Raw genomic sequence first — 19637 nt, forward strand, 5'->3', positions numbered from 1 at the left:
ATATTGTTTTACAAAACTTTTAAATTGAACTACACCTCCCCACACAAAACATCATATTCCCCACACAAAACATACTCTCCTAATGGATGAATCCATATCTAATCGTACTCACCTTCGGAGTTTGCTCAGCTTTGGGTTTGGAGTCAGTAGTGTTGATCTCGGCAGGTAGCCTGCAAGCAAATACCCGTTAATTCGCTGTGACATGGCAATATTCCCCACCATTACAGCCCGCCTTTAATGCAGGTTTCAGCCCCTTAACTGCAGAGATGAACGATCGCCAACATTCGCCATTTCTAATTTTATCCATGGGCAAGTTTACTTTGTAATCTAAGTCAATCGATCTCAAATCCACCCCTGCCATGCTCCTGTGACCCTCACCATCCACATCCAACTTGTCCCCTTCCAACTTCACTTCCATCTGCATTTACCACTGGGGGCGGGGTGGAAAAAAGTCGCTTCTCTAAAACTAACTGCTGAGTTTTCTTCGAAACACAATACTTGTACCACTGTTGGCCACTCACTCACCTCCACTGCTGATAGCTTTTTTGCCATCAAAACCCTTTTAGTTTCTTCCATCACTCCCTCAAATCCAATTGGTGAAAACCTCAGCACGTGACGCTCAATTGGTTTAGCCAATTGTCACCAGATCTGGCTGGACAGTATATGTGATCTCAATGTTCATTTTCCAATGCCAAATCTGCACCCCCCCCCCCCCCCCACCGGAGGATCCACTGGTGAACAGATGACAGCTTCCAGCTTCTTTTTCCTCCTCAAAAGCATCTTCCACTTTCCACACATCCAAGTGAGAGGTGTTGCACTTTATCGAGTTGAGTTCTGCCCTCTTGCTCAACAAGCCAATCCCCACCCTGCTTAGGCCAAGCCTGGAACGCGTATTTCTTTCTATTTTCTTGAATCTCACCCTCTGGTTGTATTTCATGCCAAGGAACACCCATTCCCACTAAACCGTTGATGACTCAACTTTCCTTTCTGGTCCTCGTGCTAGCTGGCATCATCATCATTTCCACTTCCCTTTCAAAATCATTTCCCAAGCCTTAACCTCTCTTGCTGCCCCATCTCTGATCGCCTTTTCCCCTCCAAAGTCCTCGAATATGCTGTCACTTCCAACTCTCCAGTCATCCTTCCCAACGGTGTTTGAAATTATGTTTCTGCCTCCAAAATGGCCCCAAAGTAATGAATGTTTGCTGTGACTCTTGTTACTGTTGAACATTGGAAAGAAACGCGGGAAAATGAGAAACAAAAACCTACTTTTCTTCAGATTCCACTTTAATTCTCTTCTCATCCTGTTCGTTCTAAGCAAGAAAAAAAACCGATATATTTTAAGTGAGCATTCCCATACACGCACAATACCCCGCAAACGCACAACTCCCACAATGTTAATCACGTTAGGAACCTCGTAATATTCCCAATGTCAAAATGATTTGACTTGAAGACAGGAACTCCTATCGTAAAGACAGAACTTTGTCAAACCATTGCAAGAAAATTCATGCGACACATTTAATGGAAGTAAAAAGGAATTAGACGGAATGCAATGCGAATGACGAGAACGTAATGTGTTGTAGCATGTCCTCTACCACTGGTCAATAGTGCCCGACATCAGACGACCATTTAACTCCAGTAAAGAGTTGATAAATGTGTTTAACTAAAGACCCAAAATTGATTCTTTTTGATATATAACCACTTCCGTTAAGTATTTTTCTTAGCCCACCCCTGTATCACCCGTCTATGTGGAGTCTGCACGTTCTCCCTGTGCCTGCGTGGGTTTCCTCCGGGTACTTCGGTTTCCTCCCACAAGCCCGAAAGACATGCTTGTTAGGAGAATTGAATTCTCCCTCAGTGTACCCAAAAAGGCGCCTGAATGTGGCGGCTGGGGGATTTTCATAGTAACTTCATTGCAGTGTTAATGCAAGTCTACTTGTGACACTAACAAAGATTATTATTATGACAACTCTCTTCAGAGCTGTCAAAGGGAGGTGAAAGAGGGGGGTGGGAAAGAAATACATTTTTAGAGGAAGACATTACCTAGTGAAAGTTCCCGCTTCTCTCTGCAGTCTTTTCAATTCCAGGGTAACCACTGACGGTGCACAAGGTCACAATAGCAATTTTTTAAAAAACCATTTAGAGTACTCAATTATTTTATTTCCAATTAAGGGGCAATTTAGCATGGCCAATCCACCTAACCTGCACATCTTTGTGTTGTGGGGGTGAAACCCACACAGACATGGGGAGAACGTGCAAACTCCACATGGACAGTGCAATAGCAATTTTTGATATTCAGGTCAGTGAGACAATGAGACAACAGCTAAGAATTTCTCATTCACAGCTAAATGCAGCGTTTGGTGAAATATTAAGCCTTACAGGCCAGAAGGTCCAAGGTTCAATCCCTAATTCTGATCAGTTAGCTGACCCCAGCTAAATCGGTCTAACAATTGGCTTCAGAGACCTCAAGTCAAGTAGAAATGGGGCGGAAAAAATACACCCCCTACATTCCCAATCCTCAGCAGCTGCTAGTCATAATAGTAATAATCTTTATTAGTGTCACAAGTAAGCTTAACACTGCAATGAAGTTACTGTGAAAAGCCCCAAGTTGTCACATTCCAGCGGCTGTATGGGTACACGGAGGAAGATTTCAGAATGTTCAATTCACTCAACAGCACGTCTTTCAAAACGTTTGTGGGAGAAAACCGAAGCACCTGGAGGAAACCCACAGACATGGGGAGAACGTGCAGACTCCGCACAGACAGTGACCCAAGCTGGGAATCGTATCCGGGTCCCTGGCATTGTGAAGCAACAGTGCTAACCACTGTGCTAGAGAACAGAGTGGGGCGAGTCAGTTTCAGATATGGGACTCGCCTACAGTCAAATAGGCCTTGCATTCACTGTCTAACATCTGCAAGAAGCAGCAAGCATGTGATAGGGAAAAGAAAATATATATGACACAAGAGATGAAAAACAACATCTGTTTCCTACCAAAGTTAATGCCATTACCTGTTCATCACTTTCTTCCACTTTAACATTTGTTGCTGCTACTTCATTTAGGTCTTCCGACTTGCGTTTGTTTGCCCTGGAATAGGTGAAAATCTGATCAGAAGCCCATATTCAGAATATTACCATATCGCCCGTCTCCAGAGTCAACTCATCTATGTTTGCGCTAAGCCTCAGCCAGAGATTCATTCTACCTCAGCCAGAGATTCATTCTACCTCAACCATACTCTCCACAAAGTATGAAATAGAGTAAAACCACAAGGGAACTACATATTATTCACAATTGTAAGTCTATAGTAAAAGGTCTGAAACAGATTTCCCCAGTCAAACTCCAGTTATTATATCATGATGTACTCTCAGAACAGCCAAGACACCAAGAAAACCTCTTCTAGATCTGCAAATAGTTGTTAAAAAGACTTCTCCACCAAGTTAAATTAGTCAAATGTAACAACCTTCTAAATCACACCTCTTCCAGGTAAAATGCCTGCTGGCCTCTGTACGTGCTACTCCTCAGAAACTCTCAATACAAGTATACAACACAACACCCCATTATAAGTAACCCTGCACTCGTAGGCACTTGTGCGAGCAACATGGGCTCGCAAATTGAATTTTGAGGTACAGGTACATCACTGGGAGCGTCTGGAAATAGAATTCTATTAGTACAGTGACAAACCATCACTCATACAACTCACAAAATGGCTACCTATTTCTCGACTCCACCTGAACTGGAGCCTCAGATGCGGAATCCCTCACTCTCACTCGTCTCGTCATATCCTTCCATTTGACCATCAGACTCTGAAATACAACCTACTTAATTTCATAAAGTGAAATTACTTTTATTCCTATAAATAACTGGATTAGTAAGAATGAGGGATACTAAATTAAAAAGAATGACAAATACACACGAGGAACGGTTGAGGGCTCTGGGTCTGTACTCGGAGTTTAGAAGGATGAGGGGGGGGATCTTATTGAAACTTACAAGATACTGAGAGGTCTGGATAGAGTGGACCTGGAGAGGATGTTTCCACTAGAAGGAAAAACTAGAATCCAAGGGCACAGCCTCAGACTGAAAGGACGATCCTTTAAAACAGAGATGAGGAGGAATTTCTTCAGCCAGCGGGTGGTGAATCTGTGGAACTCATTGCCGCAGTAGGCTGTGGAGGCCAAATCACTGAGTGTCTTTAAGACAGAGATAGATAGGTTCTTGATTAATAAGGGGATCAGGGGTTATGGGCAGAAGGCAGGAGAATGGAGATGAGAAACATTTCAGCCACGATTGAATGGTGGAGCACTCGATGGGCTTAATGGCCTAATTCTGCTCCTATGTCTTATGGTCTTACATTAGCTTTGCCATTAAATTATACACTGGAATGACTGACAGTTCATCCTTTCTCACTGTTAAAGCAAGGTTGTCATATTCATGTTTCACAACAGGAAGTAAACAGCTAGATCATACATAAAGATGAGATGTGCTCAGAGCTCTCATCTCCCACCAAAGGCTGACATTATCACATCAAATCAGTCAATAGTTTGTAGGCATGCAATGTTCAGCTGACTAATCACTCAAGCTGTACTTGCATCCCCTCAATGGAGTTCCTATTCCCTTACTTTTTAAAATAATATTTTATTGAGGTATTTGAAAATTTTTATAACAGTAACATGAACAATGACATCAATATGGTCAAATAAACATTTCCCCCACCAGCCCAATCTTCACGCACCTCAACCATACAACAACGCGCGCCCCTGCCTTTGGAATACTGCATCTGCTGACATTTTAATTTTCCCCGAGAAAGTCGACGAACGGCTGCCACCTCCGGGTGAACCCTAACATTGACCCTCTTAGGGCGAACTTTATTTTCTCGAGACTGAGAAACCCAGCCATGTCACTAACCCAGGTCTCTACACTCGGGAGCTTCGAGTCCCTCCACATTAACAAGATCCGTTTCCGGGGTACCAGGGAGACAAAGGCCAAGACGTCGGCATCTTTCACCCCCTGAACTCCTGGATCTTCCGACACTCCAAAGATCGCTACCTCCGGACTCGGCATCACCCGTGTTTTTAGTACCATGGACATTGCCTTAGCAAAACCCTGCCAAAACCCTCTAAGCTTCGGGCATGCCTAAAACATGTGGACATGATTAGCTGGGCTTCCTGCCCACCTCGCACACCTATCCTCAACCCCAAAGAACTTACTCACCCTAGCCGCTGTCATGTGTGCCCGGTGGACTACCTTAAATTGTATCAGGCTAGCCTGGCGTATGATGAGGTGGTATTAACCCTGCTTGGGGCATCTGCCCATAGACCCGCCTCTATCTCTCCTCCTAGCTCGTCCTCCCACTTGCCCTTAAGCTCCTCCACCGGGGTTTCCACCGCATCCGAAAGCTTCTGGTAAATATCCAATACCTTCCCCTCTCCCACCCAGGTACTGGAAACTACTCTATCCTGTATCCCCCGAGGCGGCAGCAGCGGAAAGGCCGGCACCTGTTTTCTCAGGAACTATCGCACCTGCAAATACCTAAAACCATTCCCTGTTGGCAATTTAAATTTATCCTCCAAAGCTTTCAAGCTGGGAAAGCTCCCGTCTATAAATAGATCCCCCATCCTTCTAATTCGTGCCCTCTGCCAACTCCGGAACCCGCCATCAAGCCTACCCAGTACAAACCTGTGGTTATTATAAATCGGGGTCCAAATCGATGCTCCCTCCACTCTCATATCTCCTCCATTGCCCCCAGATCCTCAGAGCCGCCACTACCACCGGACTTCTGGAGTATCGGGCCGGCGAGAACGGCAGAGGTGCCGTTCCCAGTGCTCCCAAACGGGTGTCTTTACATGGTGCTGCCTCCACCCACTCCCATGCCGACCCCTCCCCCACTTCCTAATCATGGTTATATTAGCCGCACAGTAGTAATTGCAAAAGTTCAGCAGCGCCAACCTACCCTCCCCCCGACTGCGCTGCAGCAACACTTGCTTCACTCACGGGGTTTTATTCGCCCACACAAAGCCCAAAACAATCTTATTCACCCGCTTGAAAAAGGCCTTAGGGATGAAGATGGGGAGGCACTGAGACATAAACAGAAATCTGGGGAGGACCGTCATTTTCACGGTCTGTACCGTCCCCGCCAGTGATAGCGGGAGCATGTCCCATCTCTTAAAGTCCCCTTCCATTTGTTTTACCAGCGTTCCTATTCCCTTCCAATTGATCAGCCAGGACTTCACTTGAAACCAGATATTTCTCCCTTGTTCTGCCTTAAAAGTTTGAATACTCACGCCTTAGCGAACATGGAAATGATCGTAGCTTGCTGCTTCACCGAATTCCTGGTGATCCTTGGACTTCCTGACAACCCTACAATAGAAATAAATATTGTTATATTGCAGAGCTTGAAAATCAACATGGAATTTCAACTATGGCAGGTTTTATAGAAATCTCAAATGTAGGAAATTGGGCATTGCAGAATTCACACCAAGTCTCTTAATCCGTTTGAGAAATTCCTTCAAAATGTTGAAAAAGCAACACCGGGATTGGGGGGGGGGGTGAGGAGGAGAGAGAACAACATGCTATCATTCCCAAGTCTTTCCTGACATCCTAGACCCCTCAGATCTATCGTGATTATGTTCCTGCAGTCATCAGGATCACTGTCAGAAGAAGGGCAACAGAATTGGGCATGATATTTCAGATGAGTCTGAGCCACTGCCTTGTGCAAGGATCGCAATTCTAGTTTTATAATGAGGTGTTCCCGCTAGATGCTCCACTTCCTTCCCTCGGGTTTCCACAACTTTAATTGTGGGCCGTACAGTGGTCAAGAACGCTCAAGTACCTCTTCTGCTAAACCTACACTTGAGGAGGGTGAGAATTTCACCAAAAAAAAACATGCCATTGAAGACATCAGGAAGGAGGAATTCATCAATTAAAACATTCAGCTGGTACTTTCTTCCCCTCAAGTCCTTTGGCATTTCCAGGTTATCACAAATAGACAGAGAACACACACTTCTGGGGTTCGGCAAAAATCTACGGTGTAATTCAAGCAGATGTTTATTCACATTAAACGCAAGGAGTGAAAAATCAGAAGAATAACCATTCTTATATATATTTTTAGATACCCCACTGATGCCAACACAAAATCATCTTTCAGCAAGGGGGCCAGAATACAGAGACAACAGAGGGCGATAAAAATAAACGTACGTTTGTTATCTCCGTTGCTTTTACTTAACCGCTTTCCCCGATTCTTTGCCGTAGGGAAAACCACCACTTCAGTCTCCATATTGCTCTCCTCTTGGCCATTTGGCTCATCAGCCAGTCCATTGGTCTCATTTTTATCACTGTCCATTGCTCCATTTTCAGAGCACCCATTTGAATTGACGCCAAGTTCAGAATCTCCATTGCCTTCGAAAAGCTCCTGACTGAGCAGTGCTTTCACTTTGGCCAGGTAACCCTCCTGAAAAAGGACAGTCACACTCGTGACAAAACTATCAAGACAGGCTTGCGGCAAACCAACATTACGCATCGGATGAAACAATGAATCCAGCCCCAGGTCATCAACCTACCTCAGACTAATGGAATGACAGTGACCCGTCTGATCCCGAATGTTAAATGTGTATGTGTTTTGGGGCGCGGGGGGCGGGGGGCGGGGGGGGGGGGGGGGGGGGGGAGAGAGAAGAAGAAGAGAGGAGGACATACTTCAGCAGATCAAGGTTTCAAAACCAAAACCCAATAGGGCAGAAGGTATTCCCTTATCAACAGAGGATTTGAGATCAGGAAGTAAATATTACTCTGCAGCAATCTTAAAGGGATGAGTGGTTTAAAATCTGCAATTGTGCACTCCCACGCGTCTCCCATTGGAGTCAGAAATGGATAGAGTTTTATTGTTGGAAGAGCAGCAAACGAACAGGCTCGTCCACGTCACCCAGGAGGCAATAAGGAGTCGATAGAACTGTGGCTGCCACCTGATACTGAAGGCTCCACTTCTCTATCCACTGCAAACAAAACGTTAGGTTTTTGACTGTCACTTTTGATATCTTCCTCAGCATGCTCATTCATTGAGCATTCCCTTTTAAAAAGCAAATACCCTTTCCTAACAGCGCCCGCTCTCTAGATTTCTTTGCCAACTTACCTCAGAGAGCTCTTCTTTCTGAAATTGTGTTTCCAGCTCACTGAGATCATTCTGTGTATCTGTTTGTAAGAAGCCGTGCAGCAAAGTCAGCTTTTCCTTTAAACATTCCTGAAAGAGGAAGGAGTTTTCTTGTTAAGCTGCAAGAGCCACAAAAATTAGAACGTGCCGCTTTAACTACAGGATACACAACATAGCAAGAGAAACACAACCAAAAAACTGTTGACACCCACTCAGACCCACCCAGCGAGACACACAATAACTTTCAGGGGAGGGGATGGTGTAATGGTATTGTTGCTCGGCCAGTAATCCAGGGACCCAGAGCCATGTTCAAATCCCGCCACGGCAGATGGTGGAATTAAAAATCAATAAAAAACAAAATCTGGAATTAAAAGTCTAATGACGACCATGAAAACATTGCTGATCATCATAAAAACCCCAGCATGTGACTTGGGGAAGGAAATCTGCCGTCCTTACCCGGTCTGGCCTACATGTGACTCCAGACCCACAGCAATGTGGTTGACCCTCACGGATGGGCAATAAATGCTGGTCCAACCAACGACGCCCACATCCCATGAACAAATAAAAACTAAATAAATTTGGGGGGGGCTCTTGCACCTGGCCCGACAGTCCTCCGACCCTTATACAGAATATTAAGAATAATTCAACATTTTGTATTGGTGGACCATTATTTCACAGGGGCAAAACATATCTGAATAACATTAAAAATACAGATTTGAATGCAAATGCCTCGTATTTCAGCATACCTTCTCTGTGAGACCAGCTTTATCCTCAAGCACTTGAAGTCTGCAGAAACAAAACAGTGGTCAAAGATAGAACCTAGAATTTCAGGTACTTGAGGCAAATAATTTCTCACTATTTAGCTTGGTAATTCTTCTAACTTACTTAAAAATCAGATTATTTAGACAATGAAACTGTACCATTTAAAAAATAAATAAAAAGACCAATATCATCTCCACATGAAGTAGGGTTAAACGGTGGTCAAATAATTGAGACAGGACAGGCAACCAGACTGGTGCAACCAGTTTACGTGGATAGTTTCCATTATAAACACAGGTATAGGGATTTAATCTGGTCAAAGTTAACAAGACTGCACAAGAACATAGAAACAGGAAGATGCCATTCAGTCCTGGGCCTGATCCCCTATTCAACAGAATCCCAGCGGAGCAATATCTCAGTCCATTGACCTGCCGTTGACACACATTCTTCGATATCCTTACCCAACAGAAATCTAGCTGATTGCAGTCTTGAAAGAATCAGTTGTCCCAACCTCCATAGACTTTTGGAAAGGTGAATGGAGAGGGGTTAAGGTGGGAAAGAGTTCCAGGTTTTGACTGCTGTGTGTGTGTGAAATAATTCTTCCTGATTTCACTCCTCAGTGTCCTGTTCCAATTTTAAGATTGTGTCCCGTTCTAGATTCCCTCACTGGACAAATGTTAGCCTATTATTTAACATTGTAAACACCTCAACTAGATCACCCTTCAATTTTTTTTTAAAACTTGGGGGAATACAAATTGAGACTAATGCATATGCTATTTATATTATACATAGATCGATTGCACCTATCAACATAATATAGCTTAGTTTCAGCAAGGATTTTCCTGAACTCTGCATGTTCACTGTTTCCAGACACAACACCGACCAACACCTCATCTAATTCCGCAAACATTTACTGAAGTCAAAAATCAATCAGCTACGAAACTAAATCAGGCTGTCAAGGCACATTACATGAGCAGTAACACCCAGGGCTCATAATTTCTACCTTTAAACACAATAGGAAAATGACTATATTTAACGGAAACAAACGTATCTTTTGAAACACCAAGGCACAGATAGATGGGGTTTCATTCATAGAAACTCTGTCAAAGTGTGACCATTTCCCCTCCAGAATAAAAAACAGGATTTCATTTCATCCAAGTTGCTCACAGTGAGAATGTGCTACAGGAATGAAATGTAAACAGTTTCACATGATGTCTAATATAGTATTCAGATAATCCCACTCATTCCTAGGCAGACAGTACTTTACACAACAGTGAAGCTGTGATTGTGGGGGCTGTTGCCATTGTCAGTCGGGAGAACCTTGAACATACTGTAAATATGCAGCAGTGGTGTGCCTATGGGCCACAGATTTGTGTCAGTGTTTAAATAATGACTGAACTCCTTGGCTACATTATAGAGTTTACAGTGCAATACAGAGGCTATTCGGCCCATCGAGTCTGCACCGGCTCTTGGAAAGAGCGCCCTACATTTTAAAAAAAATATTTTTATTCTCCTTTTTCACAAATTTTCTCCCGAATTTACACCCAACAACAATCAATAACCAACAACAAATATCTCAAACCCCATAACGATCCCATCCTCCCACCATTCCCAGACATCAACCCGCATGTTAACTTAAACAAATGACAAAGAAAAGAAAATGAATCAGGGATTACCCATAGCCATCTTCAACATACATAGCCCCCCTTCCCCCCCCCCCCCCAACTACCCCCTCCCCCCCCAACTAATGTTCGATGTTATCCAGTTCTTGAAAGTGCATAATAAATAGTGCCTATGACTTGTAGAACCCCTCCGAGCTTCCCCTCAGTTCGAACTTAACCTTCTCAAGGGTCAAGTATTCCAACAGGTCCCCTCACCTCGCCAGGGCACAGGGTGGAGAGGCCGCTCTCCATCCCAGAAGGATCCGCCTTCGGGCGATCAACGAGGCGAAGGTTGTGATATCTGCCTTCCCACCCATTTCCAACCCTGGCTGATCCGACACCCCGAATATGGCCTCCCGGGGACCCGGGTCCAGCTTCACATGCACCACCTTGGAAATTACCCTAAACGCCTCCTTCCAGTACTCCCCAAGCTTTGGACAGGACCAAAACATATGAACGTGATTAGCGCCTAACCCCCCCCCCCCCCCCAAAAACGTTCACACACATCTTCGACCCGTTCAAAGTAAGAGCGCCCGACTTAAGTCCACACTTCGAACCTATCCCCATTACCCAATAACCTCACCTAACCTTTTGGACATTAAGGGCAATTTAGCATAGCCAATCCACCTAACCGGAGCACCCGGAGGAAACCCACGCAGTCACGGGGGGGAACGTGCAGACTCCATGGAGACAGTGACCCAAGCCAGGAACCCTGGAGCAACTGTGCTAACACTGTGCTACCGTGCTACATGACAAGCTATAGAATACTATATATTAGTTAATAGCAAAGCACAAGGCTAAGCAAGGTAAACAACAAGGGCAGCACGGTGGCGCAGTGGGTTAGCACTGCGGCCTCACGGCTCCGAGGTTCGATCCCGGCTCTGGGTCACTGTCCGTGTGGAGTTTGCACATTCTCCCCGTGTTTGTGTGGGTTTCGCCCCCACAGCCCAAAAATGTGCAGGGTAGGTGGATTGACCACGCTAAATTGCCCCTTAATTGGAAAAAATGAATTGGATACTCTAAATTTAAAAGAAGAAAAAAACAAAAACAAGGTAAACAACATAATAGACTTTCAATTTTTCGAAAATACTTCAAATCAGCTGGTTATTTATCTTGGCCACAGGCAGAGAGGTGTTTGAATCGGTTTAGGCCATTTCCACCACTAGTATAGAACCATTCTAATGGATGGCAGATTGTTTTAAAGAACTCATTGAGCGAAATGGGAAAAAATAATTCAAGAGCGGCACAGTGGCGCAGAGGTTAGAACTACTGCCTCACGGCACCGAGGACCCAGGTTTGATACCGGCCCCAGGTCACTGTGTGCAGTTTGTACATTCTCCCAGTGTCTCACGTGGGTCTCACCCCCACAATCCAAAAGGAAGTGCAAAGTAAGTGAATTGGCCAGGCTAAATTGCTCCTTAATTGGGGGAAAAAAAGAAAGCATTCACAATGACTGAAACACAGGATACTACTTCATACAATACTGCAGAGTGTGTATAGGTTTGCAACATTTCTCACAAAAGTGAATGCTCATTCGCCAAATAGAAACTAAATATGCCTTGTTTCAAGCAGTTGTAAATCAAAACGAACATCAGGATGTGAGCTTACAGTATAGCCAAAACCTGGGGTTTAGACCATAAAAACAAATTGAATCCGCTTCCCCACTATCACTGGAGGGGCAAAATAAATTGACTGCCCACATTTTACTTTTGTTTGGGATGGAAAAGCAGAATACTTTATCCAACATTGCACAGTTACAACTTATTCCAATGTCGATTGGTACAGCAATGAACCTACATTGTTCCCCCAAATGTTACTCACAACCCACAAGGCCATGTATTTGTAAGGCAATTAATCAACCTGCCCAGTTCATTAATTGAATAACTAAGGATTAATTTCTGGAACATGTGCACTGGCCTTCAGTGCCGAGGGTCATTAGCAATTCTTTCTTTACATAATGGACAGGAATCCTAAATCAGAAGGTGCAGCCACTGTTAATTCATGGTGAATGACAATGATTCCATCCCTGCGACAACAATCGCGGTTGTCACCTGTCTGAACTTCATTCCCATCGTAGAGTGAACCACGTACAAACAAGCACGATTCAGCCCAAGGCACTTTCTCACCAATTTGGTTCTGACACAACTCCCCGATCAAGAGTACAAACAGACCAGCACCTATCCACTTTCTCTAACTAAGCTGTTGTGCTGGAAGATTAGATTTTTTGTTGAAGATGCCACAAAACAAACCAGTTGGACCAGGACAAAGCACGGGAGGATCAGGCTGGGTCACTGATATAAAGAAAAGCACTTTGCCGTTCTGATCAGCCAAACAGCCAATACCATCCCGGACCAGGCCCCAACAGTTGCTTGGATACCGGACATAAACTCCAACATCTTATTTAATTTGTAAGACTGTGACGAAAGGATACTTAGCTCCAGGAGTGATTCCATGCACAAAAAGTGATAGTAAAACAAACTTAATTATTAATACAGCATTACTAACTTTAATATCATTACATTGCCAGTTAAACAATGCTGAACAATACAATGGAACACTAACTCCTATCTTTTATATCTACTCAAGCAACCCCCAACTCAGGTCAAAATCCACTTTTTAAATACAGTTAGCCAATACCCGAGATGTCTTGGATAAACCACTTTGGGAGAGATCCTTCAGGAAACAGCTTGCCGATCCATGTTTGTGTCAGACCACTGTTGAACCTGCCAGCCTTTTCAGACACCGCTGTTCTGTACTTTTTAACAAAACTGCTTTGAGGGAAACTGCTAGTCTGTCCAGTCAAATCTTTAACTGAACTCAAAAACTGAAACTCAACACCTGACTGCTTCAGACCCCGGCTCCTCCCATTAACTACACAATCTTACTAAAGCTAAACACAATGTCTCTGATTATCGACTCTCCAGGGCACCTTCTTCATGTAAGCAAAATTCCATTAGCCCAACTTCAGGTAAATAATATACAGGTCTGGAATGAATTATGATCTTACTTTTGCAATGCTTTATTTGCACCTTTGTGGCCTGGTTTTGTAAACCAGGATTTTTTTTAAAAAACATGACTGCAGCAGTTACACACACTAACTCAGGCTTTTAACTCTTACTGCGCCAAACACATATAACACAATATCACAATGCTGACTAATCCCAATCTCATACTCAGTCCCACGTTCTTCAATATTCCCACTTTTCAAGGAACTGTTCCCCTTTCAAAAGTGCTTATGGTTTGCTTCAGAAACATGGTGGTAAAGAATTTCACAATTTTTACAACTGCCAAAGAAATGTTTTCTAACAATCCTTTTATCTCCTCCTCCACCGGCCTTGTTAAATCTGCGTCTTCTAATTCTACAGGTGTGCAAAGTTCATACCCGTGAACTTTTTAAAAAAAAAGTTAGCCTGATCATTATTCAAAGTTGCACAAAACATGATGCAGTTTATCCTCGAATTTCCTTATTTACAAAATGGGAAATCGTTGTTTTCAACAATCCTATCACTCATTCTTCTGGGCAATATAGTAACGACAACTTTTACTTATTCTGGAATGTTAAACTGTTAGCCAAGGGACCTTCAAACTCCTAGATTTTGTACTTTTAAACAAAACATTTTTAATCAACTTCGATTACAACCCCATTACATTTAAGGAAATTAAATCTAATATTTCGACCCATAATCTTTGCTTGAAGATTAAGGCCGTCAACCTAATTCTCAATGCTTCAGCAACCCAATCTAGGCTAACAAATAGTTCTTCGGCAGGGCTGTTAAATCAAGCTCCTGTGTACCTTACACTATTTAAATATGGTGAGGGAAGACCTACCCACTTGGAAGAAGGTTGAGTAGCAGTAATGTAGCAATCCAGAGGCCCAGGCTAATGCTAGGGGGGCGGGCAGTAACTCAAATCCCACCACCACAGCTGGTGGATCTAATTCAGTTGACAAAATTTGGAATGAAAAGCTAGTTTCAGTAATGATGACCGTGAAACTATCATCAACTATTGTAAAAACCCACCTGGTTCAGGAATATCCTGTAGGGAGGGAAATCTGCCATCCTTACCTGGTCTGGCCTACATGCGACTCCAGACCCACAGCACTCTTAATAGCTGTCCCTCTGAAATGCTCCAGCAAACCACTCAGTTTGAAGGGCAATGAGGGATGGGCAGCACTTGCTGCTGACCTTGCCAGCAACACCCACACCCCATGAATGAATAAGAGAACAAACAGAATCCTCCGGTGACTCATAGAACATACAGTGCAGAAGGAGGCCATTCGGCCCATCGAATCTGCACCGACCCACTTAAACCCTCACTTCCACCCTATCAAATTAACTGCCCATCCAGTCCCACTATTGTTTATTGGATCTGTCTGAAAGGCAGCTGTCGACTACGGAATAGCATCCTGCGTTCCATCTTTCATAAACTGAAGTTCGGGCAGCACGGTGGCGCAGTGGGTTAGCACTGCTGCCTCGCGGCGCCGAGGTCCCAGGTTCAATCCCGGCTCTGGGTCACTGTCCGTGTGGAGTTTGCACATTCTCCCTGTGTTTGCGTGAGTTTCACCCCCACAACCCAGAAATGTGCACGGTAGGTGGATTGGGCATGCTAAATAGCCCCATAATTGGAAAAAATGAATTGGGTACTCTAAATTTAAAAAATATATAAACTGAAGTTCATCCAAAACTCTGCTTTATTCTAACTTCAAGTTCCGTTCCTGTTCTGCTGCTGTTTCAGCGATTTATATTGGCCCATTCCTCCTGGTCCGCCAGGAAAAATGAAAAGTATTGAAACATAAGACTGTGAGGGGGTGTAACAAGGTGGATGCTGAGAGGGCATTGCCTCTTGTGGGATAATCTAGAACTAGGCAGGAAACAGGCAGGAAAGTCGAGTAAAGGCAACAATCCAATCAGCCATGATCACTTTGGATGGCAGAGCAGAATGAATGGGCCAAATGGCCTACACCTATTTCTTAGATTGCATATATTTTAAAACCCACCCTCATGATCTCCTCTAACCTTTGGAGAACTTTATCCGTCCAACTATGCCCACTGCCCTGATCCTATGCCCCTCTATTGACAGCCGGGGCTCCAAGCTCGCAAAAAAGAGGAATTAATTCATCTGCGAGGGAATATTAAAAGTCCCCTCATTACTCCAAATCATCCAACCCCAGAGATATCCTGGGATTTAAACCAGCCGGAGCAGGAAGGACAGAATAATCCTGACGGGAGAGTCATCAATATGGGCAGCACGGTGATGCAGTGGTTAGCACTGCTGCCTCACAGCGCCGAGGGTTCGGTCCCAGCCCCGTAACAAGTGGTTTAGATCTGGAATGCACTGACTGAGCATGTATTTGAAGAAAATGTTTTATCGGGCTACAGGGAAACGGTGGGGGAGGGGGGGAATTGGCTGAGTTGCTGGTGCACTTCTGTGGAGTTTGCACATTCTCCGTGTGTCTGCGTGGGTCTCATCCCCACAACCCAAAAACGTGCAGGGTATCGGCCATGCTAAATTGCTTCTTAATTGGACAAAACAAAAAGAATTGGACAAAACAAAAAGAATTGGACACTAAATTTTTTTTTAAATGATGGGGAAAGTTCAGAGTGCAAAGTTGAACTCAATGTTGAGTCGACATGGCTGTAACATGTCAGTAAAATTATGCCTTTCCGGTAAAAAAAACAACAGTAACTGTAGGCATTTTACTTCAAACAATGGGGTAACTTTGAATCATTAGTCTTTAGAATAGCTAGAATATCATTATGAAACAGTTTAATTATTTGATTCAAGACCGGACAGAAAGCTTTACATTCTTCCGACTAGAGTTAGGGGATGGTGATTGATTTCAAGAGGATTTAATAGCTAGGCTTGTGAAATGGGCTCATACATGGCAAATGCAATTTAATGCGGACAAGTGTGAATTTATACATTTTGGTCTGAAGAACGAGGAACGGTGACATAAAGTAAAGGTTCAATTCGAAAGGAAGTACATAAAATCACTGAAGGTGGCGGGCACTGTGAGAAAGTAATTCATAAATTATACTGAATCCTGGGATTTATAAATAAGGACAGAGTACAAAAGCAAGTAAGTTATGAGCATTCATAAAACAGCGGTTCAGCCTGAACAGGAAGGAAGTGAAGGTTTGAGGAAGGGCGCAGAAAGGATTTACAAGAATGGTTTAAAGGATGAGAAACTTCAGTGATGAGGATAGATTGGCAAAGCCTGGGCTGTTCTCCTTGGAGAGATTTGTTAGACATTTTCAAAATCATGAAGTAAATGTGGGCAGAAATTGTTCCCATCCACAGAACGTTGAGAATCTTCAAGGTGATTAAGGGACGAATAAGAGGGGACATGAGGAAAAACCTCTATATAGCAAGTGGCTTAGATCTGGAATGTACTGTCTAAGCGTGTACTTGAAGAAAATGTTTTATCGGGCTACGGGGAGGGGGGGGGACACTGGCTGAGTTGGTGGTGCACTTCTGTGCTGTGACCATTCTAAAATTCTACTATAGATACCTCCAGGGAACGTGATAAAAACACTGTTGGGTGGAGGAAGCTGAAGGTTACCCTGATGATATAATCAATAACAGTATGAAGAGGCTTGCTCGGAACATAAATGCCAATATAGATGAGGTGGGTCAATAGCCCGTTTCTTTTTGTTTTCTTTTCATAAATTTAAAGAACCCAATTATTATTATTATATTTTTCCAATTAAGGGGCAATTCAGAGTGGCCAATCCACCTAACCTGCATATTTTTCGGGTTGTGGGGGTGGAACCCACGCAGACACAGGGAGAATGTGCAAACTCCACACGGACAGTGACCCAAGCCGGGAATCGAACCTGGGATCCTGGAGCTGTGAAGCAACAGTGCGAACGACTGTGCTAACGTGCCACCCAACATTCAACAGCAGCATTTCCTTCTGCCATCTCTAGTAATGGAAGGGGGGGGTGTAAATGTAGGTTCGGTGCAGACTCAATGGGCTGAATGGCCTCCTTCTGCACTATGACAGTAGGGCAAACAGTTTCAGGAGGAGCTTGCTCTCCGTATAGTTCAAGCTGGAACTTTTCGCTCACTTGCACTCGAGACTGAATAAACCTTTCACTGATAAAGGCATTTATTTTCAGAGTGAGTGGAGAGAGAGGAGGAGCTTTCCAACACACCATCACTCCCAGCCTCAGCACACACTACAGCTGAAAATCTCTGCCAGTCACTACTATTCTAAAGCAAAGTTTGTGAAAACCCAGCCGTCCAGATTTCCAAGCATTTTTGGAAAGAAACCTGGAAGCTGAGGCAGGTCTGTGCTGATCCAAAAAGCCGCCCCCAGCATCATTCCCACAGATAACGGATTGCCAATCAGCAGAGCCTACCATACAGCGGTGAAGGAGAGGGCAGGGATGTGACGGGGTGGGGGGGAATAACAGACGTGGGGGGGAATAACAGACGTGGGGGGGAATAACAGACAAGGGGGGCTGGGGGGGAGGGGCAAAGGAGGTGGCACAACAGGCGGGTATCTGACTGGGGTGGTCGGACAGGGGGTGGATGGGGGGCAAAGGGGAATAGTCAGGAGGCAAATGGGATGTTGGACAAGCAGGGGGGCAAAGGGGGGTTAGGCGGGGGGGCAAAGGGGGGTTAGGCGGGGGGGGCAAAGGGAGGTTAGGCGGGGGGGGGCAATGGGAGGTTAGGCGGGGGGGGCAATGGGAGGTTAGGCGGGGGGGGGCAATGGGAGGTTAGGCAGGGGGGGGCAATGGGAGGTTAGGCAGGGGGGGGCAAAGGGAGGTTAGGCGGGGGGGGGGGCAAAGGGAGGTTAGGCGGGGGGGGGGCAAAGGGAGGTTAGGCAGGGGGGGCAAAGGGAGGTTAGGCAGGGGGAGCAAAGGGAGGTTAGGCTGTGGGGGGCAATGGGAGGATAGGGGACGATGGGGTTGGATGGGGGGGCAAAGGGGGTTGGATGGGGGGGCAAAGGGGGGTGGATGGGGGGCAAAGGGGGGTTGAGTGGGGGGCAATGGGGGGTTGGGTGGGTGGGGGGGCAAAGGGGGGTTGGGTGGGTGGGGGGGCAAAGGGGGGTTGGGTGGGTGGGGGGGCAAAGGGGGGTTGGGTGGGTGGGGGGGCAAAGGGGGGTTGGGTGGGTGGGGGGGCAAAGGGGGGTTGGGTGGGTGGGGGGGCAAAGGGGGGGTGGGTGGGGGGGGCAAAGGGGGGTGGGTGGGTGGGGCAAAGGGGGGTTGGGTGGGTGGGGGGGCAAAGGGGGGTTGGGTGGGGGGGCAAAGGGGGGTTGGGTGGGTGGAGGGGCAAAGGGGGGTTGGGTGGGTGGAGGGGCAAAGGGGGTTGGGTGGGTGGAGGGGCAAAGGGGGGTTGGGTGGGGGCTATCTGCAATTTGGCGCCAAATCCTCCGGCGCCGTCTCGAAGACCCCCCGCAGGGGCATTCTGAGCAGTGAACCCCCCGCGGGGTGGGGGTTGTACCGGGCCCCGGGGGAGGGAGGCCCGGGTTGGATCTGAGGTAAATAAACAGCCGGGGGGGGCCTCAGGCTGCGGCCGTTCCTCGCGTGCGGGGGACTCACTGTTTCCTGACATCCTCGGGCAGCGAGGCGGCGGTGCCGGTGCGGGCCGGCATGGCGGCTCCGGGCTGGGCGCTGCTGGCGGGGTCTCAGGCGGGCTCGGGGCTCCGTGTCTCGGGCGCTGCTGGCGGGCTCCGGGCGGGCTCGGGTCTCGGGCGGCGGAAGCTGCAGCGCGCGGGCGCGGCGGGGATTTTCGCGCGCGATCCGGACTTGTCCACTCTCACAGCAGCAGGGGGGGAAATACCCCGTCAACTGTCAACTGAACATCGCCTCCCCTTTCAATCATTAACCGCTTCCTTCATGAAAGCCTTTTACCAATATGGGTAAGTAGAAATTCCGGCAGATTCTCCTCTTTGAACCGTGAATATATCGAGAATGTCAGTGATTGCAGCTCGGTCACCCCCTCCCTCAGAGTGGTAGCTGCCCCCGGACCCGGTCCTTGATCACCGGAATCTCACTCACACCGGGGGGGGGGGGGATTTCTGATCATAACTCTATTGTTTTCCACACACTCCATCATCCCCCATTTGTGGTCGTCT

The 19637-nt window shown here is 46.0% G+C and overlaps 1 protein-coding gene across 1 annotated transcript in view; it reads right to left on the reverse strand.

Annotated features, from left to right (window-relative positions):
• The window catches only part of dnmt1 (DNA (cytosine-5-)-methyltransferase 1), a 47598-nt gene extending 28341 nt beyond the window's left edge, over positions 1–19257 (reverse strand). The window contains exons 1-8 of the mRNA XM_038784970.1: positions 19102–19257; positions 8879–8918; positions 8115–8222; positions 7187–7439; positions 6274–6349; positions 3007–3082; positions 1267–1310; positions 113–170 (exon numbers count right to left, since the gene is read on the reverse strand). Coding sequence (XP_038640898.1) covers positions 113–170; positions 1267–1310; positions 3007–3082; positions 6274–6349; positions 7187–7439; positions 8115–8222; positions 8879–8918; positions 19102–19154 — 708 coding nt within the window. The 5' untranslated portion in view covers positions 19155–19257. The remainder of the gene's footprint in view (positions 1–112; positions 171–1266; positions 1311–3006; positions 3083–6273; positions 6350–7186; positions 7440–8114; positions 8223–8878; positions 8919–19101) is intronic.
• Between the last annotated feature and the right edge of the window lie 380 nt (positions 19258–19637).

Source organism: Scyliorhinus canicula, chromosome 25 (genome assembly GCF_902713615.1).
Source record: "Scyliorhinus canicula chromosome 25, sScyCan1.1, whole genome shotgun sequence".
Lineage (NCBI taxonomy): Eukaryota > Metazoa > Chordata > Chondrichthyes > Carcharhiniformes > Scyliorhinidae > Scyliorhinus > Scyliorhinus canicula.